Here is a 23,918-nt window from a genome sequence, read left to right as displayed (position 1 = left end):
CCTTTGGGACTTCTATACCAGGACCCATATAAGATAAAAAGAAAGCTTTTTATTCTTTAAAGACTTCTTTTAAATAATTTTTCTAATTAAATAGGTAAGACTAAACAAGATGCATTAGAAAAATAAATCACAAATGCATGTCTAAAGATAAAGCAAAAACTAACGTGTGGTAAAAAAACATATTCATTGTGCTTGAATTGCATGTCATCATAAATAATGATACCTGGGTAGCTTCCTGTCTGTCTCATTCCCTTCTCCCTCCTTCTCCTTTGACATATTTGTTCCCTTACTTACTTGCGCTTACCTACTTGGTTCCCTGGGCCTTTCCCTGACTCAGGTGATTAGATTATCTACTCATCAAACTTATCTGTTTATATCATAAATAAATATGACCAAGAATACACTAAAGTGTATAAAATATTACCTACAACAGAAATTAACGGTCCTGGAGAAAAATACACACTCTTAAATGTTTCAATTATCTCCTCCATTTTACATACATAGCAACTAACATCAAAGAGCATTAAGGGCATTAAGAATTATCTTTCCTCCCTCAGAAGTTGTCCATATAATTTCCCTAAGCTGAAGCCCTTTTGTTTAGAAAAACTAAGCAAATAATCAGAACATTTGTTCCCTAGTCTGTGAAATGGAATGAGTTATAAAGGAAGATGAGGTTGGACTTAGATCAAATGTTTCAGTGTATTCAGGAGAAAAAAGATTCAGAGGTGCCTCAGGGGTGGGGGACGGAGGGTGGCCTATCCTCTCAATCTTCTACTTTGCCTGTATTTATTTAATAAAGGTTATTCTTCAAAAATACCAATTATTTATTTCATAAAAACGAAGATATTGTAGCCCAAGCTATATTTCCTGGTAGAGTGAGGGGTTAGAACAGCTAGATCTTACTGCTTTGATTCAAAGCAACATCATAAAGTGAGTAACTGTTGCTTAAAAAGTACTCCAAAGTCTCAGGTAATTGTTTTTTAAAAACAGATCACCCAGAGTAGTTAACTCTAACGTGTTATATAAACCTAGCTATTAGAAGCATTTAGTAAAAAAAAACAAACCTGTTTGCACGTGGCTTTGTATACAGCTAAAGATGCTTTCTAGAAATATAAAGTTATTAAAGATATACATTAATGAAAGGCAAGTATCAGTGTTTGAAGAGAGTAGTGGAAATGGAAACATGGGAGTTATAAGTAACGAAATCACCCATCCAACTAATAAAGCTTCAGTGAACAATCTCAGGTGACATTCAGTTCCAAAACTGAAGAGGTTATATTAACCTTCTATAGTAGGCTAAGAGCTATAAGGAGTCCTAGTTTCATTATAATTATATTTTTCATAATGCTTGCCACAGTTTCCATAACTCTTTAACTTACTTCCCAACCCATGTTTGCTCTGTTTGCTTTCTTGTCCTGTCACATAGTTAAACTTTCTTCAAAAGAGTGATTTGTTTATATTTGTTGCCTTCACTTCCTTTCAAGACGATGACTCTTCAACCCATGCAGTGTAGTTTACATCTTACCACACTACTTAAAATAACTTTCCAAGATCATCAGCAAACTTCATGTTAATTCCAAATTCACTTTTCAATTATTTTCACCGAAGCTTTGAGCACTGTTTATCATTCTTGGCAGTGTACTCTCTTCCTATACCTTCTGTACTGCTACATTTTCCTAACTACCACACCTTCAGAGGTTTGTTCAAATGTCATTTCTGTGGGAAGTTATCCCCGATCCAAAACTGAGTCAGGTATCTTTCCAACATGTTCCCATAGCATCATGCCCTAGCAAAGCACTTACCATTCTGAACATGGCATTTCACTTATCTGCCCAGTTAACCTATACATTATCTAAGGCAGGCATTATACCTTTATTCTCCATTGTGTTTCTAACACTTAGAATAGTGCCTGTTGTGTTGAATGAATGAATGAATGAATGAATGAATGAATGAATAGTAGGCTCTCCACCATCAGTTACAAGTGCAAGCAAAATTTACATTGTAAAACTCATCATGACTTTCAGTTCAAATCCACTGAGACTGTTAAGATAGTACCAAAGGCACTGAGAAAGTTACAGGGGATATTTGCAAGCAGCTAGTTTCACTACTCACATTACCTTTAAGACAAACTAAGGAGAAAAAGGCTATAATAGAACAGGAGGAGAAAGGCCAAAAAGAGGAAATCTTATAAACCTGAGACAAATTATTTGGGTCTTAGTATTACCTCACAGACATTTATAAACTGTAAACACTATATAAATGTCAACTGGCAAACAGAATCTGTTAAAGAAAAATAATAAAATGGTCAAAACATGAATTTAATGTATTTTTAATAGTGCTGATTGTTTTTTAAATAGTCAAGTTAGGATTGTGATTTAAGGAGAGGGAATAGATACAATTCCCAGGCTGAAGAATTTGAAAGAATATCTTATTCAACCCATATGAAAGAAAAAAAACAACCTGAGAGCCAGTGAGATTAAACGATTTACTACCCCAAGTCAAATAGCTAGTGTTAGAGCTGTGATCAAAACTTGAGAATCTGGAAATTCAATTCAGCGCTTTATCAACTAAGGTATTTTAGCTCACTGATTTTTCAGTTTCTCTGAGGACTTAACTTTATTTTTAAAAGGTTTTTCTAAGCCCTTGTACATGCAAACAAATTAGTTACCTTCAAATGGGCTTCATTAGAGATACAAATATAAAACTCTAAGATAAACAATGAAAAACAATATGTTAAAATACTTAATATGGTGACAACAATCTGGTATACAGTAATTACTAGAAAGAGCTGCTTAACTATAAAAAACCGGAGAATATGAACAAGATAGTTAAATTATTATAGAATTAAGTTATCTCTTAGATATCTTAAAAAATCTTTCCAAGTAACTAAATGTTATCTATGCCACAAACATTCCTATGGTTACTAATAAACTAAGGCCTTCATAGGAAGATTGTTTACTTAAACGCCTAACATTTCTTTACTAGACACGCTGAAGTAAATCATCTAAATACAACAGGTTTTAAGAGGGATACTTTTCCTTTAGTATCTGCTCCAACTGTCACCACCTGCTGTATTTAAAAATCTGTTAGAATGGATTTGTATAAGTAAAAATCTTTTTGTTTTTTTGAAGGTATAAAGAATCCTGAAAGCTCCTTAGTGAAATTGTATTAGTGACATTTTATAAGTGTTTTGGATATGTATTTTAAAAACTTAGTTTTGAATCTATTTTAATTTGGATGAAAAATAATTCCACTCACTGCCTACCTATCACACAATTCTCCCAAGGTGGTAAAATAAACTCAGAAAGATTTAGATGTGTAATGACAATTTGGACAAGTTGCTGCTTTAAAAAACAAATGGGGTAGGAGGAGGATAGAACAGGACCTTATTCTTTCTCTTCCTTTCCTTATCCTTAATATATTGATAAATTACTACAATCCCAGACTTCCATCCCAGACCTTCCTTTGTTTAAATAATGAAAGGTGATTGACCCTCTGAAACAGAGTCAGTGCTAGCCTTAAACTACCAGATACTCACCGAGTTAGGGTAGTTCAAGTAGCAGATCTGACAAGGCATATCCTGTGCTGATGACCTTGTATTCATCTGGCGTGTTCGAGACTTTTTACTTGGATTAATTACATGACACTCAGCAAAGAGCTTCTCCAGGTTTCCATCAAAGTACCTGCATTATTTAAACAGAAAGGATGAGAGCCCAGCAATAGCACACTGTTAGAGCTCTCGCAAAACCTGATTTTCTGTAGGGAAAAGCAATGAACTGAATTAAAATAAACCAAGATTATAACCTTTTTTGCTCAGAAGAAATGAGGTGTGTGGCTAAAACTGTAGCAAATGGAGGTATATACATATGAAGAAAACAGATCAAGTTTTGGTTGCTATTTTGATATTTCTTACTTCGTTTTTATCCTGGGAAGTCAAGCTACTAGTTTTTTAATAGTACTACAATTAAAACTTAAGGATGAAAGTTGTACTGTCTCTAGTGGTACCTTGGGAAGAGTAATGCTATTTTAAAAGGTTAGGCTATATTTTTTACAAAATAATTCCTTTTATTAATAATTTGTTATACCAGTTTAAATACACTAGCAAGTAAACCACCTACAAAGCATACCTCACCCCACAAATCATTTAAAAATGAAATTATTACATGACTTTCATTTTACAAAATAGACTTGCTTTCTAAATATTTATTTGAAATAATTTTTGATTTACTAGGAAAGGGGAGGAAGGAGAAAAAAGTTTATCTTGAAATGTTTCTATATCAAATATCTATATATTAGCTTTTCATTAAGTATATATCTAAACATACACAAGTAGTTCACTAGCTAAGATATCAAGAAGCATGGTATGCCAAGTACTACCTACAGTTTCAACTAAAGTGCAAACTTCTTGACAGAAGATAGTGGTAAATACTTAGCATAATATTTCCCATTAATCCACCTGAGACATGGTCACTGACCTCCTTAAATATCTTAATATTCTAAAGGGAAAAGCAAAAGATTAAAAAAAAACTTCCAATCTGTGACAATATAGCCAGCAAAAATATTAATGTGAAATCTGGCCAATTACTTTTTAACTTGTAAAGACCAGGTTTTACTAACTATAATGTTCTTTACAAACAAACAGAAGGTTCACAGGTTAAAAATTAACCAATGCTCAGAAGAGATTTCCAGTATTTTTAATGAAGGTCTTGTTCAGATTTTGTGTCAAGGCATTTACAGTATCTCCAGGAAAAAAAAAAAATCACTCAAATGAGAAAAACTCTCCTTAGACATATACATATCTTTCTATAAATAGGTATTTTGACTACTGTAATGATCAAATTATCAATGAAAATGTCAACACATTATGAAAAGGGAACTCATATAAAGTTAAAGCTTTCCTTGATGATTCAGCTAACAAAATACATGGAGCAGAAAATAAAATGTTTTTCTACAAATTTTATCTCTGAGAAAGTCTAAGATGCCAGGTTTTACCTGAAAAGTAGAAGCATATGAAGCTAACACTAAATATAAACAGGTAAGTGAATTAAACTCCTTTTTATATTAAAAAAAATCATGCTCACAAGACAAACTTGTCATTCAAAACTTGACTACACAAAATTTGTGACTCCTATTACTCTGGTGAACATTCTAGACAGTATTCTATGCATACACAGCAAAATAGACGTGTCTATATAATTTCATGAAAATACTGTACTCCAGATTTATAACCTGCTTTTTTCACTCAACAGGTAACAGATGTCTTTGTCAATGAACACAGGTCTACATTATCTTTCATTGCTGAGTAATATTCCACTGCAGCTATGTCGTACAATTTACCTAACCACCTTATACTGAGGGACATTTAGCTATCCCACATATAAACAATCCTAGATGAAAATCTTGGCCCATCTGATAGGAGAAAAATATCTAGAGTTAACTTGCATTTCTTTATAAGTGAGACGGAACACGTTTCTATTATTAAGATCTTACTATTATTTTATGAGTTCAGTATGGAAACAGGAAGAGTAATCCTTTGTCTCATGGATTGCTTTCATTCCCATTTCTAACTTGCCTTTCAAACTATCGTGGTTTTAATTGCCACTTTCAATTTTTATGTAGGCAAATTATCATGCAACCCCATTGTGATTTGTGGATTTCATATTGTTTTAAAAGATCTCTCTACCCAAATATTATAAAAATTCATCCATGATTTAGGCCTTTCCTTTAAACTTTTCCATTAAACTGTTGATTCATATGGAAACTATTTTTGTGTAATAAGGAATAAAGCATTTTAACCCAAATGGTTAACCATCTACTGAAGGCTGTTTCTTCTACCTTTATGTCTCAGCTTAAACCTCACTTACTCAAATCTTCTTTGGCAGTTTACCCAACCTCCCCCAACCAGGTAAGTTTCCGTAGGGTTGCATCCTCATGGTATTTTGTACTCTTGCCAACTCTTACCACATTACTAACTCTGTAATCACTGCATGTTTTGTTTTCTCTGCTAGTACGTAAAGCCCATGAGGACTATTTTATTATTGTTGTAGCCCTAGTGTCTAGAAGATTATAAGCATTCAATTTCTTTTTAAAGATGTATGACAGTGATAAATGTGAATTCCTCTGCTGTAGGTATATTTCTTAAAGATGGCCTATACTGGAGTTTATCGCTTTTTGATTCATGCTAGAAGCTACTGAGACAGCACAGGGAGTTGGGGCCAGGGCGAAAGGATGTCGGACGTCCCGGAGCAATGCTGGATTAGCTGACCACAAGAACGCCACCACTCCATTACCCCTTACATAAAAATGCAGAAATAGCTGATTCTCTCCCTCCTAACCGCTTACTTCCATACATATGTCCAAATCACTATTGCGCGCAGTTGATCAAGGTTTTACCCCTTATAACACCTTCCTGGGGTGGCGATGATGAGCTGTCCACCCTCTTGCCCCCAGAGCGCAGGCACAGAGTTACCAGGAAACATAGCCCAAATAGGAAGCCCGCCTTTTGCAAAAAGCCTGCCTTTTCAACCAGGCCCGCTGGTCCATTTATAAAAGCTGCCAAGCAGAGCCAGCCCCAGAATCAGTTCAGAGGTCCTTCCTTTCCTCTATGCTGCCTCCCTCGTGTTTGAACATAAGCTTAGTAAAATCTGTTTGGAAAATTTTCTGGGGTTTCCCCTCAATTTCTATCTTAGGGAGCCCCAAAACCCCAAAGCAAATAACACTATCAAAGAACTTTCAAATACTGCCCAGATGAACAGAATGAGGAGTTTAGGAACCCACCCATATTGCTGGGCATAGTAGGCCTAGATGTTTTTTTTCTTTTGTTAGGTTAAGTTCCATTTTATAAGAAATGTAACATTTTAAAATTTGTTTTTACTTTTATTACATGATCTGTCCAGCAATGGCTATGCAATGGTTATTTGGAAGGTACTGAAATCTAATTTATTTTTACTAACCATAACTTAAAATCAATACTTAAACCTATTTTTTAATTGTCAACTTTAAATAATATATTGATTGCCTTTATATGAAATGAATCTACACTTAACTCTCTAGTTTTGGTTGGTACTTGCTGGAGCTTTTCCCAGTTGATTATAATTTTTTTCGCTAATTACATTGTTTTTGCACTCTATAGCTTTTTTCAATAATGATAAAAACACTTAGTTTCCTAAACTTGATTATCCTAATTACCTAGACACAACTCAAACATTGAAATGTATTCTAATGCTCATTTTAGCCAAATCTGCCTCCCCCCACTCCCCGTTCTCCCCCAATATTTGCTATACTAACAGCATCCATTTTCTTCTGGTACCTGTTGTTACTGAAGTCTGTGGTCAAAATAATTTTTCTCATTTTCTAATTCAAATCCTTTTTCAACTGGTACATATACAGGTTTCATTCTTGAAATTTAATAGTTCTGTAGGGTTTATCTTAACCATTTAACTGTTTCTCTTTTGAAATGCCATTCAGGTCTTAAGCACTTCAAAATCCTTTAGTTACTAAGACTGTCCTCCTACCTGATTTGTATCCAACCCAATCTTTGTTAATTTGTCTTGTGTTTACCATCTGCTAATTCCTTCTTTGTTTTTTTTCCTGGCTCACATATCTCTATTTTCATAGTATCTGCACTATTTCGTGCTGTTGCTAATGTGGTTTTAAATGCTGCGAGTAATACCTTGTCCCTTCATTCTTTTTTTTTTTTGTATTTTTTAAGACTTTTATTAAAATATAGCTAACATACAATATTATATTAGTTTCAGGTATACATCATCGTTATTCAACAGTATCCACCTAGCACTATACATTCTCTTTCTTAGTTCTGTGAGCTTTGTTTTCCATTGTGGTGGTGTTTTTATCAGTTCACTTTGACCCTTTATCTCACAGTCTTCATTTAATTTCCTTAAGAGAGCGAAGAAGCTCCCCACCCACCCACCCCCGCCACTGTCCCCAAATTATGACAGTTTTATTTAGGACTACAATGCTCAAGAACGTGAGTGGATTCTCAACTCCCCACACACTGTATACCTGGTCACTATTTGAAAGTTCCTTCAGTTTGCTGGCTTCTATGTACATCCTTATGAAAAACAGGCCCAAATGAAGAGACTGAGTCAGTGTGAATGAAGCACTGCAATTCAGGCACCTTGTTTAATGAGTTAACACACAGTAATCTCTCTGCTTCACTGACTTTGGTAAACAGCTGTGAAGTTATCCTGGGACACTGCTTCTCTCCATTCCTACAACCCTTACTCATCCTTTTGAAAAAATCATATTGATGAAAATAAAACCAGAATGGCACTGTGGTTTTACCTTCAATCCAGCCTTTCCTCAGTGGGAGAAGGGCACAGTTTTTTCACCCCATCTCTCAGCCTAGATTTCAAGGGCAATTTGAGAGGTTTCTCAATAGAGTATAAATCCTCTTCTCTCTCTAGTTTTCTTTCTGTTCAGCCAGCATTTACAGAAATATAGTTAGGCAAACTACCACTTAATCAGCCATCTTTGCAGAGTATCTAAACCTTAAGTTTTTATTTTATTTGACTGCTAGACAAGACAGAAACATAGGAAATAATATGAATTAAATTTCAAGGCAGGAAAGGTTACAGCCTAAAAACAATGGGTGTGGGGAGAGGGGACATGGCTGCTAAGCAACATCACTAGCCAGTGTTTCTTTTTGAATTCTAAATGACTGTAGAATCATTGTTTGCATCAAAATCAATATTTAATTTTGCCATTAGGAATTTACTTAAAAGCCACTAGGGCTTCATACTTCATAAAAAGACCACTGTTGAAGGAATCCTTATTTTCACAACAGAATCAGAAAAGCAAACATGTTAAACTAATTTAAAGTTATACAGTGGAAGTTTCTACTGTATGTTCTTAGGTTATCAGAGTTCAGTCCCCCTTACAGGTGTTTGATGCTCCCATTCCATATTTATAACACGTCCATAATCTAGTGCTATAAGCCTGAGGAGCAAACACGCAAACACACACACACACACACACACACACACACACACACACACAAACTTCTAAGAATATACATCATACACTATATATATTCGTGTATGAACATGCATATATACATACTTATACTTCTAAATAACAAAAGTTTTTATTTCAACATTCTCATGTGGCATTTTTATGGGTACCAGACTTCAATTTCAAAAGGCAACTAAACAGTTACAATTATTGTATGCCTTATAGTTCTGACAAAGCACTAAAAAACGATCTATGACACGATCTCTTCTACAGATTGCCATTCCAACTACCTTTTGTCCCCATTAACCTGCTTCTAATGGTGTAATTTTTTCCACTTTTAGAAAAGGTATATTTAAGCAAAAAAGGAGCATAGAAACGGATTAAGTTCATTTAAATCATACGAATAAGAATTGCCATCATATTTATAAAAAGCCAAAATAACACGAAATTAAAATGATAAGTCTTAAAACAGCAAAACAGAACAAGGGACCAGACACACTAAGAGAGGCTTTCCCCAGTAGACATTGGTTTCAGAGCTTAACTCTCTTTCTACAGAAATAAGCCAGCAGATAGATATAGTACAATATGGTAACATAAGCAAGTTCCTAAGAAATATTGAAGTAACATTTCCTTCTCTTCTTAAGAAGACTGGGAAATGTTTTTTGTTTCTCTTTTTTAACTTATAATGCTTGTAAAACTACTAGATTTTTAAAAACTATAAATTGTATGGCTTTGATAACAATTTTAAAAGGGCTCCTGAAGTAGAATGTAAATTTTCATACAAATTAAAAGATTCACTGCATCCTTTGTGGTTTTTAAAGCTATTCTTTTATTTTATTTAATTTTTAATTTTTTTTTTATTTTTTTTAAAGATTTTATTGGGGAAGGGGAACAGGACTTTATTGGGGAACAATGGTCAAATTGTTGTCCTTTCAATCTTAGTTGTGGAGGGTTCTGTTCGGCTTCAAGTTGTTGTTCTTTCAGTCTTAGTTGTGGAGGGCGCAGCTCAGCTCCAGGTCCAGTTGCCGTTGCTAGTTGCAGGGGGCACAGCCCACCATCCCTTGCGGGAGTCGAACCGGCAACCTTGTGGTTGAGAGCCCACTGGTGCATGTGGGAATCGAACCGGCAGCCTTCGGAGTTAGGAGCACGGAGCTCTAACTGCCTGAGCCACCGGGCCGGCCCTAAAGCTATTCTTTTAAAAGAAGGACTAAAATTATTTAAGATGACACATATAAACTCTATACAATTCCACAGAACTAAAACTTAAGATTTAGGAATAGAAACTCTTTTTATCTAAGGATGACTTTTGGTACTCATTTTAAAAAAGATCTAATGAGGACTTACACAAGTCTTATTAAGAACTTGCTTTAAAAGTTTCGGGGTTTTTAATGCTAATCTAAAAAATAAATTTAGTTCACATTTTAATATTAATGTATTATACGTTTTATAGATAAACAAACATACTGATCATGCATTTTTAAGGAAAAGTAGAATACTTTTAGAGATTAAGATGTTTCCCCTATTGGGAAAAACTCAACCTAAAAAAAAAAAATTTAACAAAAAACATATAATTTCCTGTGCTTGCGTACTGTACTGCTCAGCAAAAGAGCACTTGACAAAGAAGCTACTAAGTAATACTACTTTCAAGTTGCAATACAAAAAATCTTATTCTGTAATTTTTGAGAAACTTTCTGCCATGTATTCCTCTGTACTTTATCCTTTTATTCTTTTGAGTTCTGAGCCGTGACGAAAGGAAGTGTATTAAGAAACTAACCACAATGAAACAGAGGTAAGATCAACTCCTTCTAAGCTTGAATTAGCAAAATCATGCCATCTTCCAAAAAGGTTCCCACCCCATTTATTACAGAAAGTTTTATATATAGTTGTCCCTCAGTATTAGTGGGGATTGGTCCCAGGACCCTCATGGATACCAAAATCCACAGATGCTCAAGTCCTTCATATAAAATGGCGTGGCACTGGCATGTAACCTACGCACATCTCACCATGCACGTTAAGTCATCTGTAGATTACTTATAGTACCCAATACAATGTAAATGCCATGGAAATAGCTGTTATACTGTATTGATTAGGGAATAATGACAAGAAAAGACTGTACATGTTCAGTACAGAGGCAACCATCATAGGCTTAATTACTAGTACACATGTCAGCAACAACATAACATCTTTTTTCTGAGTATTTTTTATCTGAGGTTGGTTGAATCTGTAGATGCAGCACTCTTGGATACACAGGGCTCAAACACACACACACACACACACTCTTCTGGCCCCCTCAGGAGAGCCAAATGAACAGTACACTGAATTCCCGTATACTCACCTAACATACAGCTACAACCATTATCAACATTTTGCGAATCAAAAGGCTTTTCTGAAGAATAAGATTTTATTTTGTATGTACTTTCAAGGTAGATCTGAAACTATGCCACACATTTTAAGAAGCTAATGACTACTCCCTTCGTAACAGAGACGAGAACTCCACACTAGAGGCTTCAGAAGACACAAATGCTGATTTCATAGGTTCCAGCCACACCTTTACTGGCATTTGTCCATGTTCTCTGGCTTGATCATGATTGAATCATGATTATTTCAATTTAACGAATTCTTCTAACCTGAAGCCCTTGGAACTTCACCAACTGTACAGTACCCCAAACATTGTAACTTATTTACACATGTTCATCCCCTCCTCGCCCCCGCTGCCACCACGAGAAGCTCCAAAGCTTTTAGTATTTCCCCAAGAGACGATAGTCCCAAAAATGACAAGAACCAATATCATTTTTTAAAACTATTTTTACTTCAAAGAAAATAAAGATAATGGCTTCTATGCCCTCCGTCCAAATTTGTGCATTCAACGGAGGTCCGCCCTCTGCCCTGCTCAATGGTCTTCTCTTTTGGCTGCACATGAGCAGCACAACTTAGTAAATAAAATGAAACAAACTACTTGTGATTCAACAGTGGGTTTGATTCCAATTAAAGAGAAAAATTGTTCCTTCTAGTATAGAAGAGAAGTATCCTTTTATTCTTGTGCTAATGGTGTTTCAATATATTTAATGGAAGTCCTCAGGTTGGAAATGCTGAGAGCCTTAAACCAAAGTATGTTTAAAATCTAGCTATGCTGAAACTAATAAGCAATCAAAATATAAGACAGTATAGAATTAAGATCCATTTTTACTTAGTTCCATCACAGATTAAGCAAATATATGTAGGAATTGTGCTAGTTAGTGGCAATGTTAATTGCTTTGAAGGAAAGACAAGGAAACTTATTTGCAATATGATATGCTAGGTATGCAAGAGGTAGGAGGAAAACGCTTGGGAAATAATAGAAAATAGCAAAAGTGATAAGAATTCAGAGAATAAGGAGATCCAGAAGGCATCACACAAGCTGTACAGAGATGTGACAATTAAGTTCACAAACTTCTTGTAACACTGTTGCTAACCTTTTGTGATATCAATGGAATTATTCATTACGAATTTGTACAAACTGGACACACAGTTAACCAAGTTTACTATTTGGAAGTGCTGAAAAGGCTGCCTGAAAAAGTTAGATGACCTGAACTTTTTGCCAACAATTCATGGCTCTTGCATCAGGACAATGCACCAGCTCACACAGCACTGTCTGTGAGGGAGTTTTTAGCCAGTAAACAAATCACTGTATTGGAACACCCTCCCTACTCACCTGATCTGGCCCCCAGTGACTTCCTTCTTTACCCGAAGATAAAGGAAATACTGAAAGGAAGACATTTTGATGACATTCAGGACATCAAGGGTAATACGCCAACAGCTGTGATGGCCATTCCAGAAAAAGAGTTCCAAAATTGCTTTGAAGGGTGGGCCAGGCACTGGCGTCAGTGCATAGCTTCCCAAGGGGAGTACTACCAAGGTGACCATAGTGATATTCAGCAGAGGTATGTAGAACTTTTTTTTCTCGGATGAGTTCGCAAACTTAATTGTCTGACCTCATATATTACGTACAGAATTGTAAATGATGTCTGTGAGCACAACCCCAGAATGAAATATTACTGATGCTCTCCACATGTGTGCAAAGATATACATAGCTCTTGAGGAGACTGGGGTCCAAATAGCTGAAGGCATCCCAACTGGGTACAAGTATAGAGGAATAACTACAAAGTAAAAGTATGAAAAGATTTCAAAAGTCAAATAGTATAGCTTTCAAGTGGTAGAAACTACAAAGGTAGTGAAGGCTGATAAAAAACAAACAAACATCATGTGGCTTCTTGATTCCCTCTACTGTATGTTTCTTTTCTATTTCATTAAATTCTAGTCTTTCTTCTTATACTTTCTCTGCATTTACTTTGTAGTTCTTTCCCTATCTTGACACATCTAGCTCATTACTTGAAACTTTTAAGATGAATTCTTAGCTTATTACATTTTTTATATATGCATTTAAGGTAATAAACTCCACCCTTAAGCAACCTTAGCTTGCATTCCACAATTTCCCCCTTAATATCCAAATACTTCCTTAAATAATTTTGAGTCTTTAAAATTTCAACCAACATTGATAGAACTTAAAATGTTGGCTTAAAAAAATACCAAGGCTGTGTATAACATAAAGCCATTTATATTAAAAGATAGCACTGTTTGCGAATACACTTTCCTTGAACACAGTATTCTAATTTGGCATTTATTTTCTTTCAACCTATTGAGGTATCATTCTACTATCACTTTCAATTGCTGCTGTTGAACAGTCAGCTGTTCTGTAGAATATATGAGGTCTGACAATTAAGTGCGCAAACTCATCCCAGAAAGTGTGCTACATACCTCACTGCTGAATATCACTACAATCACCTTCGAAGTATGCCCTTGGGGAAGCTACACATGGACACCAGCGCCTAGTCCACCCTTCAAAGCAATTTTGGAACTCTTTTTCTGGAATGGCCATCAGAGATGTTGTCGTATTACCCTTGATGTCCTGAATGTCAACACAATGTCTTTCTTTCAGTATTTCCTTTATCTTCAGGTGAAGAAAGAAGTCATTGGGCAGATCAGCTGAGTAGGGAGAGTGTTCTAATACAGTTATTTGTTTACTGGCTAAAAACTCCCTCACAGACAGTGCTGTGTGAGCTGGTGCATTGTCGTGATGCAAGAGCCATGAATTGTTGGTGAAAAGTTCAGGTCGTCTAACTTTTCAAGCAGCCTGTTCAGCGCTTCCAAATAGTAAACTTGGTTAACTGTCCAATTGGTACAAATTCATAATGAACAATCCCTCTGATATCAAAAAAGGTTAGCAACATTGTTTTGACTCTTGATTTGGACTGACAGAATTTTTTTGGTCATGGAGAATTGGCTGACTTCCATTGCGCACTTTGATGTTTTGTTTCAGGGCTGTGTTGGTACACCCAGGTTTCATCATCAGTGATAACATGGCCCAAAACATCATCTTGCCTCTCCAAAAGGTCTTGGCAAACTTTGAATTTCCTTTGCTTTTGTTCATCGGTGAGCTCCTTCGAGATCATTTTTGCACACACCTCTCTCACGCCAAGATTTTCAGTTCAGATTTTCCTGTTTCTCTATCGATGTTTACTTGGTCTGCTATGCTTCTCACAGCCGACGATGTTGACACACAATTCGATGAATTTCTGCAATGTTTTCCTCAGTCCTGCTCATTACTGGCCGCCCTGACCTCTCTTCATCAGTGACGCATTCTCTCCCCTCAGAAAAACGTTTAATCCATTTGCACACTGCCGTTTTCTTCATGGCATTATCCCCTAAACTTGGACTAACATGTCCCTGATTTCACTTCCACTCTTGCTAAATTTAACAACAAATGTAATGTTTGTTCATTGCTCTAATTCAAGCTCAGACATTCTCACGATCACACACAAAAACACACAACAATAATGAATGCCACTCAGCAGGACACCGTCACACGTTGACACGAACACAGCTGTGAGACACGGATATACCAAGGTTATGAAACCTTACCGAGCTGCTTGTACAGTGCTGCCAATGTAAGTGCACAGTGACAAGCTTGCGAACTTAATTGTCAGACCTCGTATGTTCCTTAAATTTTCTCCACACCATTTGTTTTCCGAACCTGAAATGCCCAGGTTTCCATACCCTCCTGCCCTTCCAGTCCAATCAAATGCCATCTCATCAATAAACCCTTTCCCACCTAAGTAAGAAATAACCTTTAATATATTCCCGTAAAGCTTTATCTCTAAGTACCTTGGGGGTGCAAACTGTATGACACATTGTTGTGTGTACCTCTTCATCACCAAACCTGTGTTCAATGTCTTACATGTAGTTAACCTTCAAAAACATTCTTGAATTTATATAGTGAAGTAGCAGACAACAGAATAGATAAAAGAAAAATCACTTCACATGAGGTAACTAAATTACTCCAAGTTCAAGCAGCTACTAGGTGGGAGAGGAGAGATCTCTTGTTCTTAACCACTATAGTACAATTAGATGGTGCATTTGCCACTTTCCATGCACTGCTCTCCGATAATGCCTGAATCATTTAAACAGGAAAACCCCAGTATACTGTAGAATAGTGATGAATGCTATCACAAAAGGCAAGTTTCTGACAAACCAAATTTACTTTCATATACCAGACGATAATTGTGAAACAATGTATTATTACTAATGTGGCTATCACAGTGACATACAAGTGCTAACTCTACTATCACGAAAATTATATAAGATCAAATCCCAGATGAAAAAGTTGGCCTTAAAGAAGTGGGCCAGATACAGTTATTGCTGCAGTTCTGATTATCTGATTTGCTGTTTTGATTCATCTGAACGAGCATGGGAAGAATCTAATGAGTAAAGAAAATTGTTTAATTTGTAAAACAGAAGAGAAACTAATTGACAGAGTCAAAAAGCAGAAGGCTGGGTGAGAAAGAGAATGACAAAGGTCTGGAAATCTGCTGAGAGATAAGAGACCAAAAAGTTAAAATGTCCCATATGCTCCAGCCCTTCATCCCCCTCCCTTCACCAAAATTTATTTTTAAAAAGAATAAGTCACTCGTATTTAGGGTCAGGACAAATTTGCTTAAATTGTGGACTAAAAGTCTGGGGAATTATTGGCAGGAATCTACTTACAACTCTATTTCCCTCACTGGACAGTGACTATGGCTCACTAATAAATAAATAAATAAATAAATAAATAAATAAATAAATAAATAAATAAAAGAAACATATGCCTGGCGTGTGGAAATGAGGAAAGAGAGGAAAGTGGAGGAAATTTTAAATACTGCACAATTTTGAGTATGATAAGATTTATCTTCAAGTACGTCAAAATGAATAGAAATGATACTTGAATACATTCTGCATTACCAAATGGGAAGCAAGATATTTAATACTATGTAACAAAAACCATTGGCCATATTGTCTACCTTTCCTTTTCATTCCTGGGATTCTAAATAGTTATAAGATTTTTACACTTTATTATCCTTCATTTTTATACTCAAGAATTGGGAGGTGCACAGTGTCATTGAAACTAAGTAAGCCTCCTTACATTCGTTTTTTCATTTTCCAGGAGTATTAAGGTTTGGGGGGGGGGGGAATGGAGAGGGGTGTGGGCACTGGATTATATGTTTTTTAAGTTCTCAGGTGAGTCTAATAAACGCTTTTTAACAGTTTATCAGTTGATTCTCTTGGGTTTCCTAGGTAAATGATTATATTGTCTAACATAAAATTTCCTTCTTTATCTTCATACCACTTTAATTTTCCAAGTATTATTTTATCAGAACTTTCAATACGTTTAAAATGGTGGTGACAGCCAGTAACCTTGTTTAATTTCATGGGCCTGCTCCTAATGTTTCAACATTAAGTATAATTTTGCTGTGGATTATTAGTTGATGCCCTTTGTTATGCTAGGAAATTACACTCTGTTTGCTAAAAACCATTTTTTCTCAATCATGAATAAACTCATGATATTAAATGCATCGTTGGCATTGTGATTGCCTTTCAGTTTCTTTTCGTTAACCTGTTAAAGGAGTAAATGCTCTAGATGAGCTTTTTCCCCCCAATGGTGACCTATTCTTCCATTCCTAGGAGAAATCCTACTAGGCCATAAATTCATTCAATAGTTATGTTTCTATATTGCCAAAAGTGGTACACGGTATATTCATTTATAATTTTGAAATATTTTTCCCATCTGCAATTATGCATTATTACCAATATTGTTTATCTGTGCCTTCCTGCCCTCCCATCACATTTGCCAGCAGTTTATTCCCCCCTTTCCATAACAGACTTTCCTTTTTTAGAGCAGTTTTAAGCTCACACCAAAACTGAGCAGAAAGGAGTGTCCCATATAACCCTGCCCAACCCCCCCCCACCCCTCCCCAACCTCCCTCACAATCCGCATCGCCCAACTGAGTGGTGCACTTGACCAACCAATGAACCTATGCTGACACGTCACTATCACCCGAAGCTCATTTACATTAGGGCCCACTTTTGGTGCTGTATATTGTATGTGTCTGGACAAATGTGTAGTGATATTTTCCCACTGTAACAATTTCAAACAGAATATTTTCACTGCCCCCAAAATCCTTTTGGCTCTGCATACACATTCCCTCCACCACCACCAACCCTTGGTAACGACTGATATATTTCTTACTACCTCATAGTTTTATCTTTTCCAGAATGCCATATAGGTGGAATCACACAATATGCAGCTTTTTCAGCATGGTTTCTTCGCACTTAGTAAGAGGCATTTAAGTTTCCTCTGTGTCTTTTTATGACTAGAGCTGAATAATATATTCTGTTGTCTGGAGGTACCAAATTTATTCATCCATTCACCTACTGAAGGACATCTTTTGCTCCAAGTTTTGGAAATTATGAATAAAGCTGCTATGAACACCTGTGTGCAGGTTTATGTGTGGACATAAGTTTTTAACTCACTTGGGTAAATACCAAGAAGGCTGACTGCTGGATTGTATGGATAAAGTATGTTAGTTTTGTAAGAAACTGCCAAACTGAAAGCAAATGGCTGTACAACTTTGGATTCCTCACCAGCAATGGAGAGTTTCTGTTGCTCCAACCCTCACCACTATTTGGTGGTGTCAATGTTTTGGAATTTGGTCATTCTAATAGATGTGCAGTGGGATCTCGTTGTGATCAACAATATCCTAACGCTGTAGGACGCTGAGTAACTCTTCATATGCTTGTTTGACATCTGTGTATCTTCTTTGGTGAGGCATCTAGTTCAGATTTGTGCCCATGTTTTAAATGGACTGTTTTCCTATTGTTGGGTTTTAAAGAGTTCTTTGTACATTTCAGATAAGTCTTTTATCAGATGCCTTTTGCAAATATTTTCTCCATCTGTGACTTGTCTTCTCATTCTTTTAATTCCTTTTTAAAATCCATTTCAAAGAACTATCTTTTTGTTTTATTTATTTAATTTTGCTCTCAATTCCATTAATGTTGCTTTATCTTAAGTACTTATTCTACTCTCTTGGGGTTTATTTTGTATTTCTCTAATTTCCTATTTCAAAGGCTTAGCTTGTTTTCTACATCTTTTTCTTATAAAAATTAAATATTAACACTTCTTATAAAAATGTTAATACTGTATATTCCCCTGTACAGTATTCCTTATTTGTACATACTCTCAGCCACATTCCTTATTTGCACGTACTCTCATTAGTTTTAACTATTTTAGTAATTTCATTTTTGGTTTTTAAGAATTACTTGGAAGTATGAGAATAGAATGCATATCAATTTTCCTTGGAATTTACTATAGCCTAGAATGTGACCAATCTGAAAATGATATACTTGGAAGGGTACCAAATACTAATACATATTTTAAGTTCTGTTTATTTATTGATAAACAGTCTAAAAGAAAACAGTGTTAATAGTTACGTCATGAGCGATAATGGAGAGATAGCATCTACAAAACAAGAATAAAGTTACTAAAGTGAATAAATTGGATACTGTTGAAATAAAAAATTCAAGATGGCTAAATAGCAGAATGGATGCAGAAAATAAACGAACAAACAAAACAGAAACAGACTTATAGATACAGAGAACAAACTGACGGTTGCCAGAAAAGTGGGGGAGGGGTTGGGGAGCTGGGTGAAAAAGGTGAAGGGAGTAAGAAATACATGGGGATGTAAAGTACAGCATAGAGAATATAGTCAATAATGTTGCAACAACTATGTATAGTGTCAGGTGGGTACTAGACTAATCAGGCGGAATCACTGCATAAACTATATAAATGTCTAATCACTATGCTGTACACCTGAAACTAATATAAAGTAAAATTGAATGTCATCTGTAGCTGAAAAAACTTTAAAAAATTTCAGCAGAAGTTTTTGAATTTCTCTGTAAAATGATATATTCCTATCAGAATAAAATCCCTGATGAGTTGGAGGGGGGGGGGGGAAGGCAAGTTAGTGAATTAAAGGTAAACCTGAGGAACTTTCACAGACTAGAGTAGAAAAAGATAAGTACAGAAGAAATATTTTGAAAAAATCAGAAGACCTGAAAAAGAGATCCAGAAGTTTCAATATGTGACCAAAAGAAATTCCAGAAAGTATTAAGAGAATGGAGAGAAGGTAACACTGAAAAAGTAACAGCTGAGAATTTCCCCAAACCAAAAATATGGGCCCTCTGGACTTAAACGGCCCAAAGGCTATGTTTTCAAAACCAACCCCAAAAATCTCAAAATATTAAGGATTTCTCTTAGAATATGCAAAAATTTATCATTTATGAGACTTGACTTACGTGACTACGAACATAGCCTAGAAGAAAAAAAGGTAAATTTGGGGAAAACAGTGGGATGCAAGAAACAAATTAGAAAAAAAAAGCTAAACATACTGAGTGAAACTACTTAACATCAAATTAAAAATTCAAATACCAATTTAATCAAGCTGTGAGAAGAAATAACAGAGAAAGTATGCTACAATTTTTGTCTTGTGCAAGGCATGGATATAAACACTGCAATTAAATATTATTACATATGGATATAAACACTGCAATTAAATATTATTACAAACATAGTTTTAACTATGCAAATACAAATTTTAAGGATGGCCACTAGAAACACTAAAATAAAGTATATAACTGTGAAATTATTGGGGGGGGGGTGCCGAGAAACTTGATCAAGGCAACTAAACAACCAAAGGACAAACATGGTAAATATAAAGCACAACTTACAACAGCAGTAGTTAAATCTAAACATATTAGTAATCATAAAATAGAGTGTAGCAGGGCTAATATCAGACAACATAGGATATTATGTGAAACTCATTAAATGAGACAAAAATAGTGCATACACAAAGGTTTATGCGTACCCAATAACGTAGCTTCAGAATATATAAAACAAACCCTGAAATTAACAAGGGGAAACTGAAAAGTTCACACACTCACAGAAGTTTCCCAGAAGCTGCCGACTTTTTAATTCATCCTGACTACACTTAAGCACAAAATTTATTTGAAAAATGCTTTTAGTAGTGTCAATGGTATTACAGAATCCAGAATGTCTTTGGAGAAAAACATTAATAAGAAAAAAACTGTAAATAAGTCTAGTTCACTGAGAGTATCAAATACAAACAATGAAAACACCTTTTCCTAATAGAGGTGTCATAAAATAAGCACGAAAATAAATGTTACCAAACTTAAGAAATATCACTGACTTCAAGAGATGGTGAGATCCATGAGGGAAAAAGAATCCCACTAGTCAAGGAGCATTTTATTCTTCAGGAACCCTGGGAAAGCTGCATAGTTGGTATGTGTTTAAGAACATAAGCTTTCAAGTCCAACAAACCTGAGTTTGAGTGCTAACTCCTTGTGTTACAAACAGAGGTAAATACATTAAACTCTAAGCCTTAGTTTCCACATCAATTAAGTAGGTATAACAGTTTCTAGCCCCATAAAGTTATCAGAAAAATAAAATGAAATACTGCATGGCACAGAGGGCTCAAAAATTGATAGCTATTACTGTCACTATTAACTTGTAGCTGGGGTACAAGGTATGAGAAATGGGGCAACACTCTTGGTATTATCTAGTGTCTGCTTTACAAAGGGCTTTCAGTTGTAAAATCAAGTGAGAAATATTTTTCATTTATTTCTCACAATATCTGGGTTCTCAGTTCCCAATAACTAGTCATAATTCTTTATTAAAATGAGGACTGCTACTTTTAGGCTGATAGAATAAGGCTGAAAGAACCGAGGCTGTCACCCTACCACCTTAACAAGTATCCCCAATTTCCAATCTAAGGAAGAGGAAAGATTAAGAATGACATTAGTACTGTCATTTTCCAGTCCCAGTAATTTCTTCCCTTTTAGAACTAGAAACATTTCCAGAGAGAAAATACAAAAAATATCCATGGAATATAATCCTGCACCAAAAACAGAAAACCGGTTCAAACAGCTGTTTTGGTGGCCAGGATACCCTGATAAACTTCTTTACTTTGTTTTTATTGAATAAATGTGATTAATATGCTTAACAGATTTAAAGGTTTATGGGCAAGAAATTTTAAGTAATTAAAAGAACTTATTCACGTGCTACAAGAATGTTTCAAGCACTTTCAAAAAACCAACTTAGTTTACATATATATCAAAATGATACATATGGAAAAAGGGGGAAATAAAGGATATACAACAGGTAGAAGATAATGAAGTAGAGCCCCCAGGTCATCTCCACAATAAAATAAGAAACATTAAGCCTGAGTTCTCTTAACACTAAATTTATTGCAAAATTTATGGATGAGGACTATGAGATTAAAGCAGACACCACTTGCCCATTGGTTTGTTCACAGACTGCCATATAAAATAAACTAATAATTCCTTACTTGCTTCTTGTAAATTCTGTTTCCCGGGCTTTCTGTATTACTTCTAAATACAAAGCTGACATGATAGTTCCTTACCTTTCCATTAGCTTCTCTTTATCCCAATTGAAGTGGCTAAGGAGTATTCTTGTGATAGTTGCTGGATTCTAAAGAAGGGGGGAAAAAAAGTCACTTTAAAGTAAACAGCATTTCATTGACATTTACTGAATCTTTAGGTTGAATTTAAATTTCTGTAACACCCCACCCAAATTTCCTTTCCAAAGATATTTCTTTATTCCCCTAAGAAAATACAAAATTTCAATTATGAGAAGCAAGACTATTTAAAAACAGTAAGTCACACTAATATGGCAGGATTCTACAGGATTCTAAAGCAGAATTCAAAATAAGCCAAAAAGGAATTAAATGAAAAATTATTGTATTAAATCATGCACTAATTAACTTTTTTGCAATTAAGATTTGACAGCTGCTACATCCACACACTATTAATCAATAAGATTTCTAACATCTTAGGTACTGAATAGTTCAAACGACTCCAAACCACTAAGTTAGAAGACCCTTCAAAGATATTTAATGAAAAATGACAAATTATCTGTACTGTGTAATAATTTATGGACTATAATCTTAGGTTGTTACTTCATTTTGAGAAGGAAAAGCTAACATGAAATAAAAACTTTACTGCCCTATCATTCAATCCTGTCACAAATATTTCCATTTCCTATGAAACTAGTGAGTTTACTATTTGGGTCCAGAATTTTAACTTAAAATGCAATGGGGCCTAAGAGATGAGCTAAAACTGACTCGTTCAAAGATACCAGAGCTGGTTACAATATCAGACAGAGTTGGCTTATTTGGATTTCACATATAATGTAATTATATCAAGTAACATTTCAAGAAAGGTCTCTGTGCATAAACCACTCTTATTTTACCACAGTTAGACTATAGTATTAGTTAACTACTAATTTAGTTAAAATGTAATCCTACATAAAAATTATGTCATGAAAGAAATCTCTACCAGTTATTCTCAAAAATACCATTCGTCACAGGAAAATACACACATACCCATACACTCCCCAAAGCCTAAGATGCATACATTATGACGCCCATGCACCCACCACTCCAGGCACAATTGACTAATCCATTAGTATTCCTTCCTTCTTGGACCCGAACCTCCTTAAGAATTCTCCTTTAACACAGCACTCCAGACAGACACCAACAATCTACTAGAGTTATGTAATACGTGAAAAGAAACCTATTAACCGATCCTCAATTATGTGTTTATTTGTACTGAATATAGAGACATTAGTCATGCCCAACTCTTTCTTAGAAATGGGATTCAACAATTTTTTTTTTAAACTCAAGAGTTTGATAACAGGTATTCACAACAGGATTTACCTACAATTTAAATAAAGTTATTGATTTAGATTTAGTCATATGTAAAATAAGGACAATAATTCTATCAATTGGGAGAGTTAAGCCTAGTAGTATTCACTAGAATTGTGTGACTAACTTGGTGGCATCAAATACACTGTCTTCTCTGCCACTAGACAGAGTGCTTCAGGAAAAATAACTCAGGAATTAAGTCTTAACTTGCAAAGAGAAAAAAGGGAGAGGAGGGTAAAAGCCCTCTTTGACTGATGCTGGTGCCTTTCCTGCGTCTGAGTTCCAGTATCGAAAATTGGTCCCAGCCACAGGTTCCCAAACCTGCTATTGGTTCATCAAAAATTACTATGAAAAGTTGTTAAAACACAGATTCCTAGGTTCCACCACCATATTTTTATTTATTAGGTTTGGGGTAGGACCTCCCCAAATGTGCTCATCACCAAAGGGATTCAGAAAATCAGATCAGTGGTTCTCCAGGGTAAAAGAAACACGACTTTTCTATTTTTCACATCATCCTATAAAAATTTCTGTGTGTTTAATAACGTGTATACTATATTGGAGATATATGCTCAAAAGTTTTTCCCAATAGGATGTTACTGAAAAAATTTTATCTAAACCACAGTGGCATGATAATGCCAAAATATATTCTGCCAGGGCTCTATGCTACGCAGGGGGTGGAGGGTACTATTTCAGCACTGCTGGCTCAAATCATTTATGTGCATTGCATGAAGGAAAGGTGATGGGGGGAATATTTATTGTGCATCTACTGCTGTATGTCAGGCCCTGTACACGGTA

At 35.3% G+C, this 23,918-nt stretch overlaps 1 protein-coding gene across 1 annotated transcript in view; it reads right to left on the bottom strand.

Moving 5' to 3' along the window:
• Window positions 1-23,918, bottom strand: part of ARIH1 (ariadne RBR E3 ubiquitin protein ligase 1) — a 103,396-nt gene that overhangs the window by 36,526 nt on the left and 42,952 nt on the right. The window contains exons 2-3 of the mRNA XM_019735959.2: window positions 21,822-21,889; window positions 3,539-3,683 (exon numbers count right to left, since the gene is read on the bottom strand). Coding sequence (XP_019591518.1) covers window positions 3,539-3,683; window positions 21,822-21,889 — 213 coding nt within the window. The remainder of the gene's footprint in view (window positions 1-3,538; window positions 3,684-21,821; window positions 21,890-23,918) is intronic.

This window comes from Rhinolophus sinicus, linkage group LG03 (assembly GCF_036562045.2).
Source record: "Rhinolophus sinicus isolate RSC01 linkage group LG03, ASM3656204v1, whole genome shotgun sequence".
In the NCBI taxonomy this organism is placed as follows: Eukaryota; Metazoa; Chordata; class Mammalia; order Chiroptera; family Rhinolophidae; genus Rhinolophus; species Rhinolophus sinicus.
The sequence above is the reverse complement of the archived record's forward strand: the minus strand, read 5'-3'. Positions and strand labels throughout refer to the sequence as shown.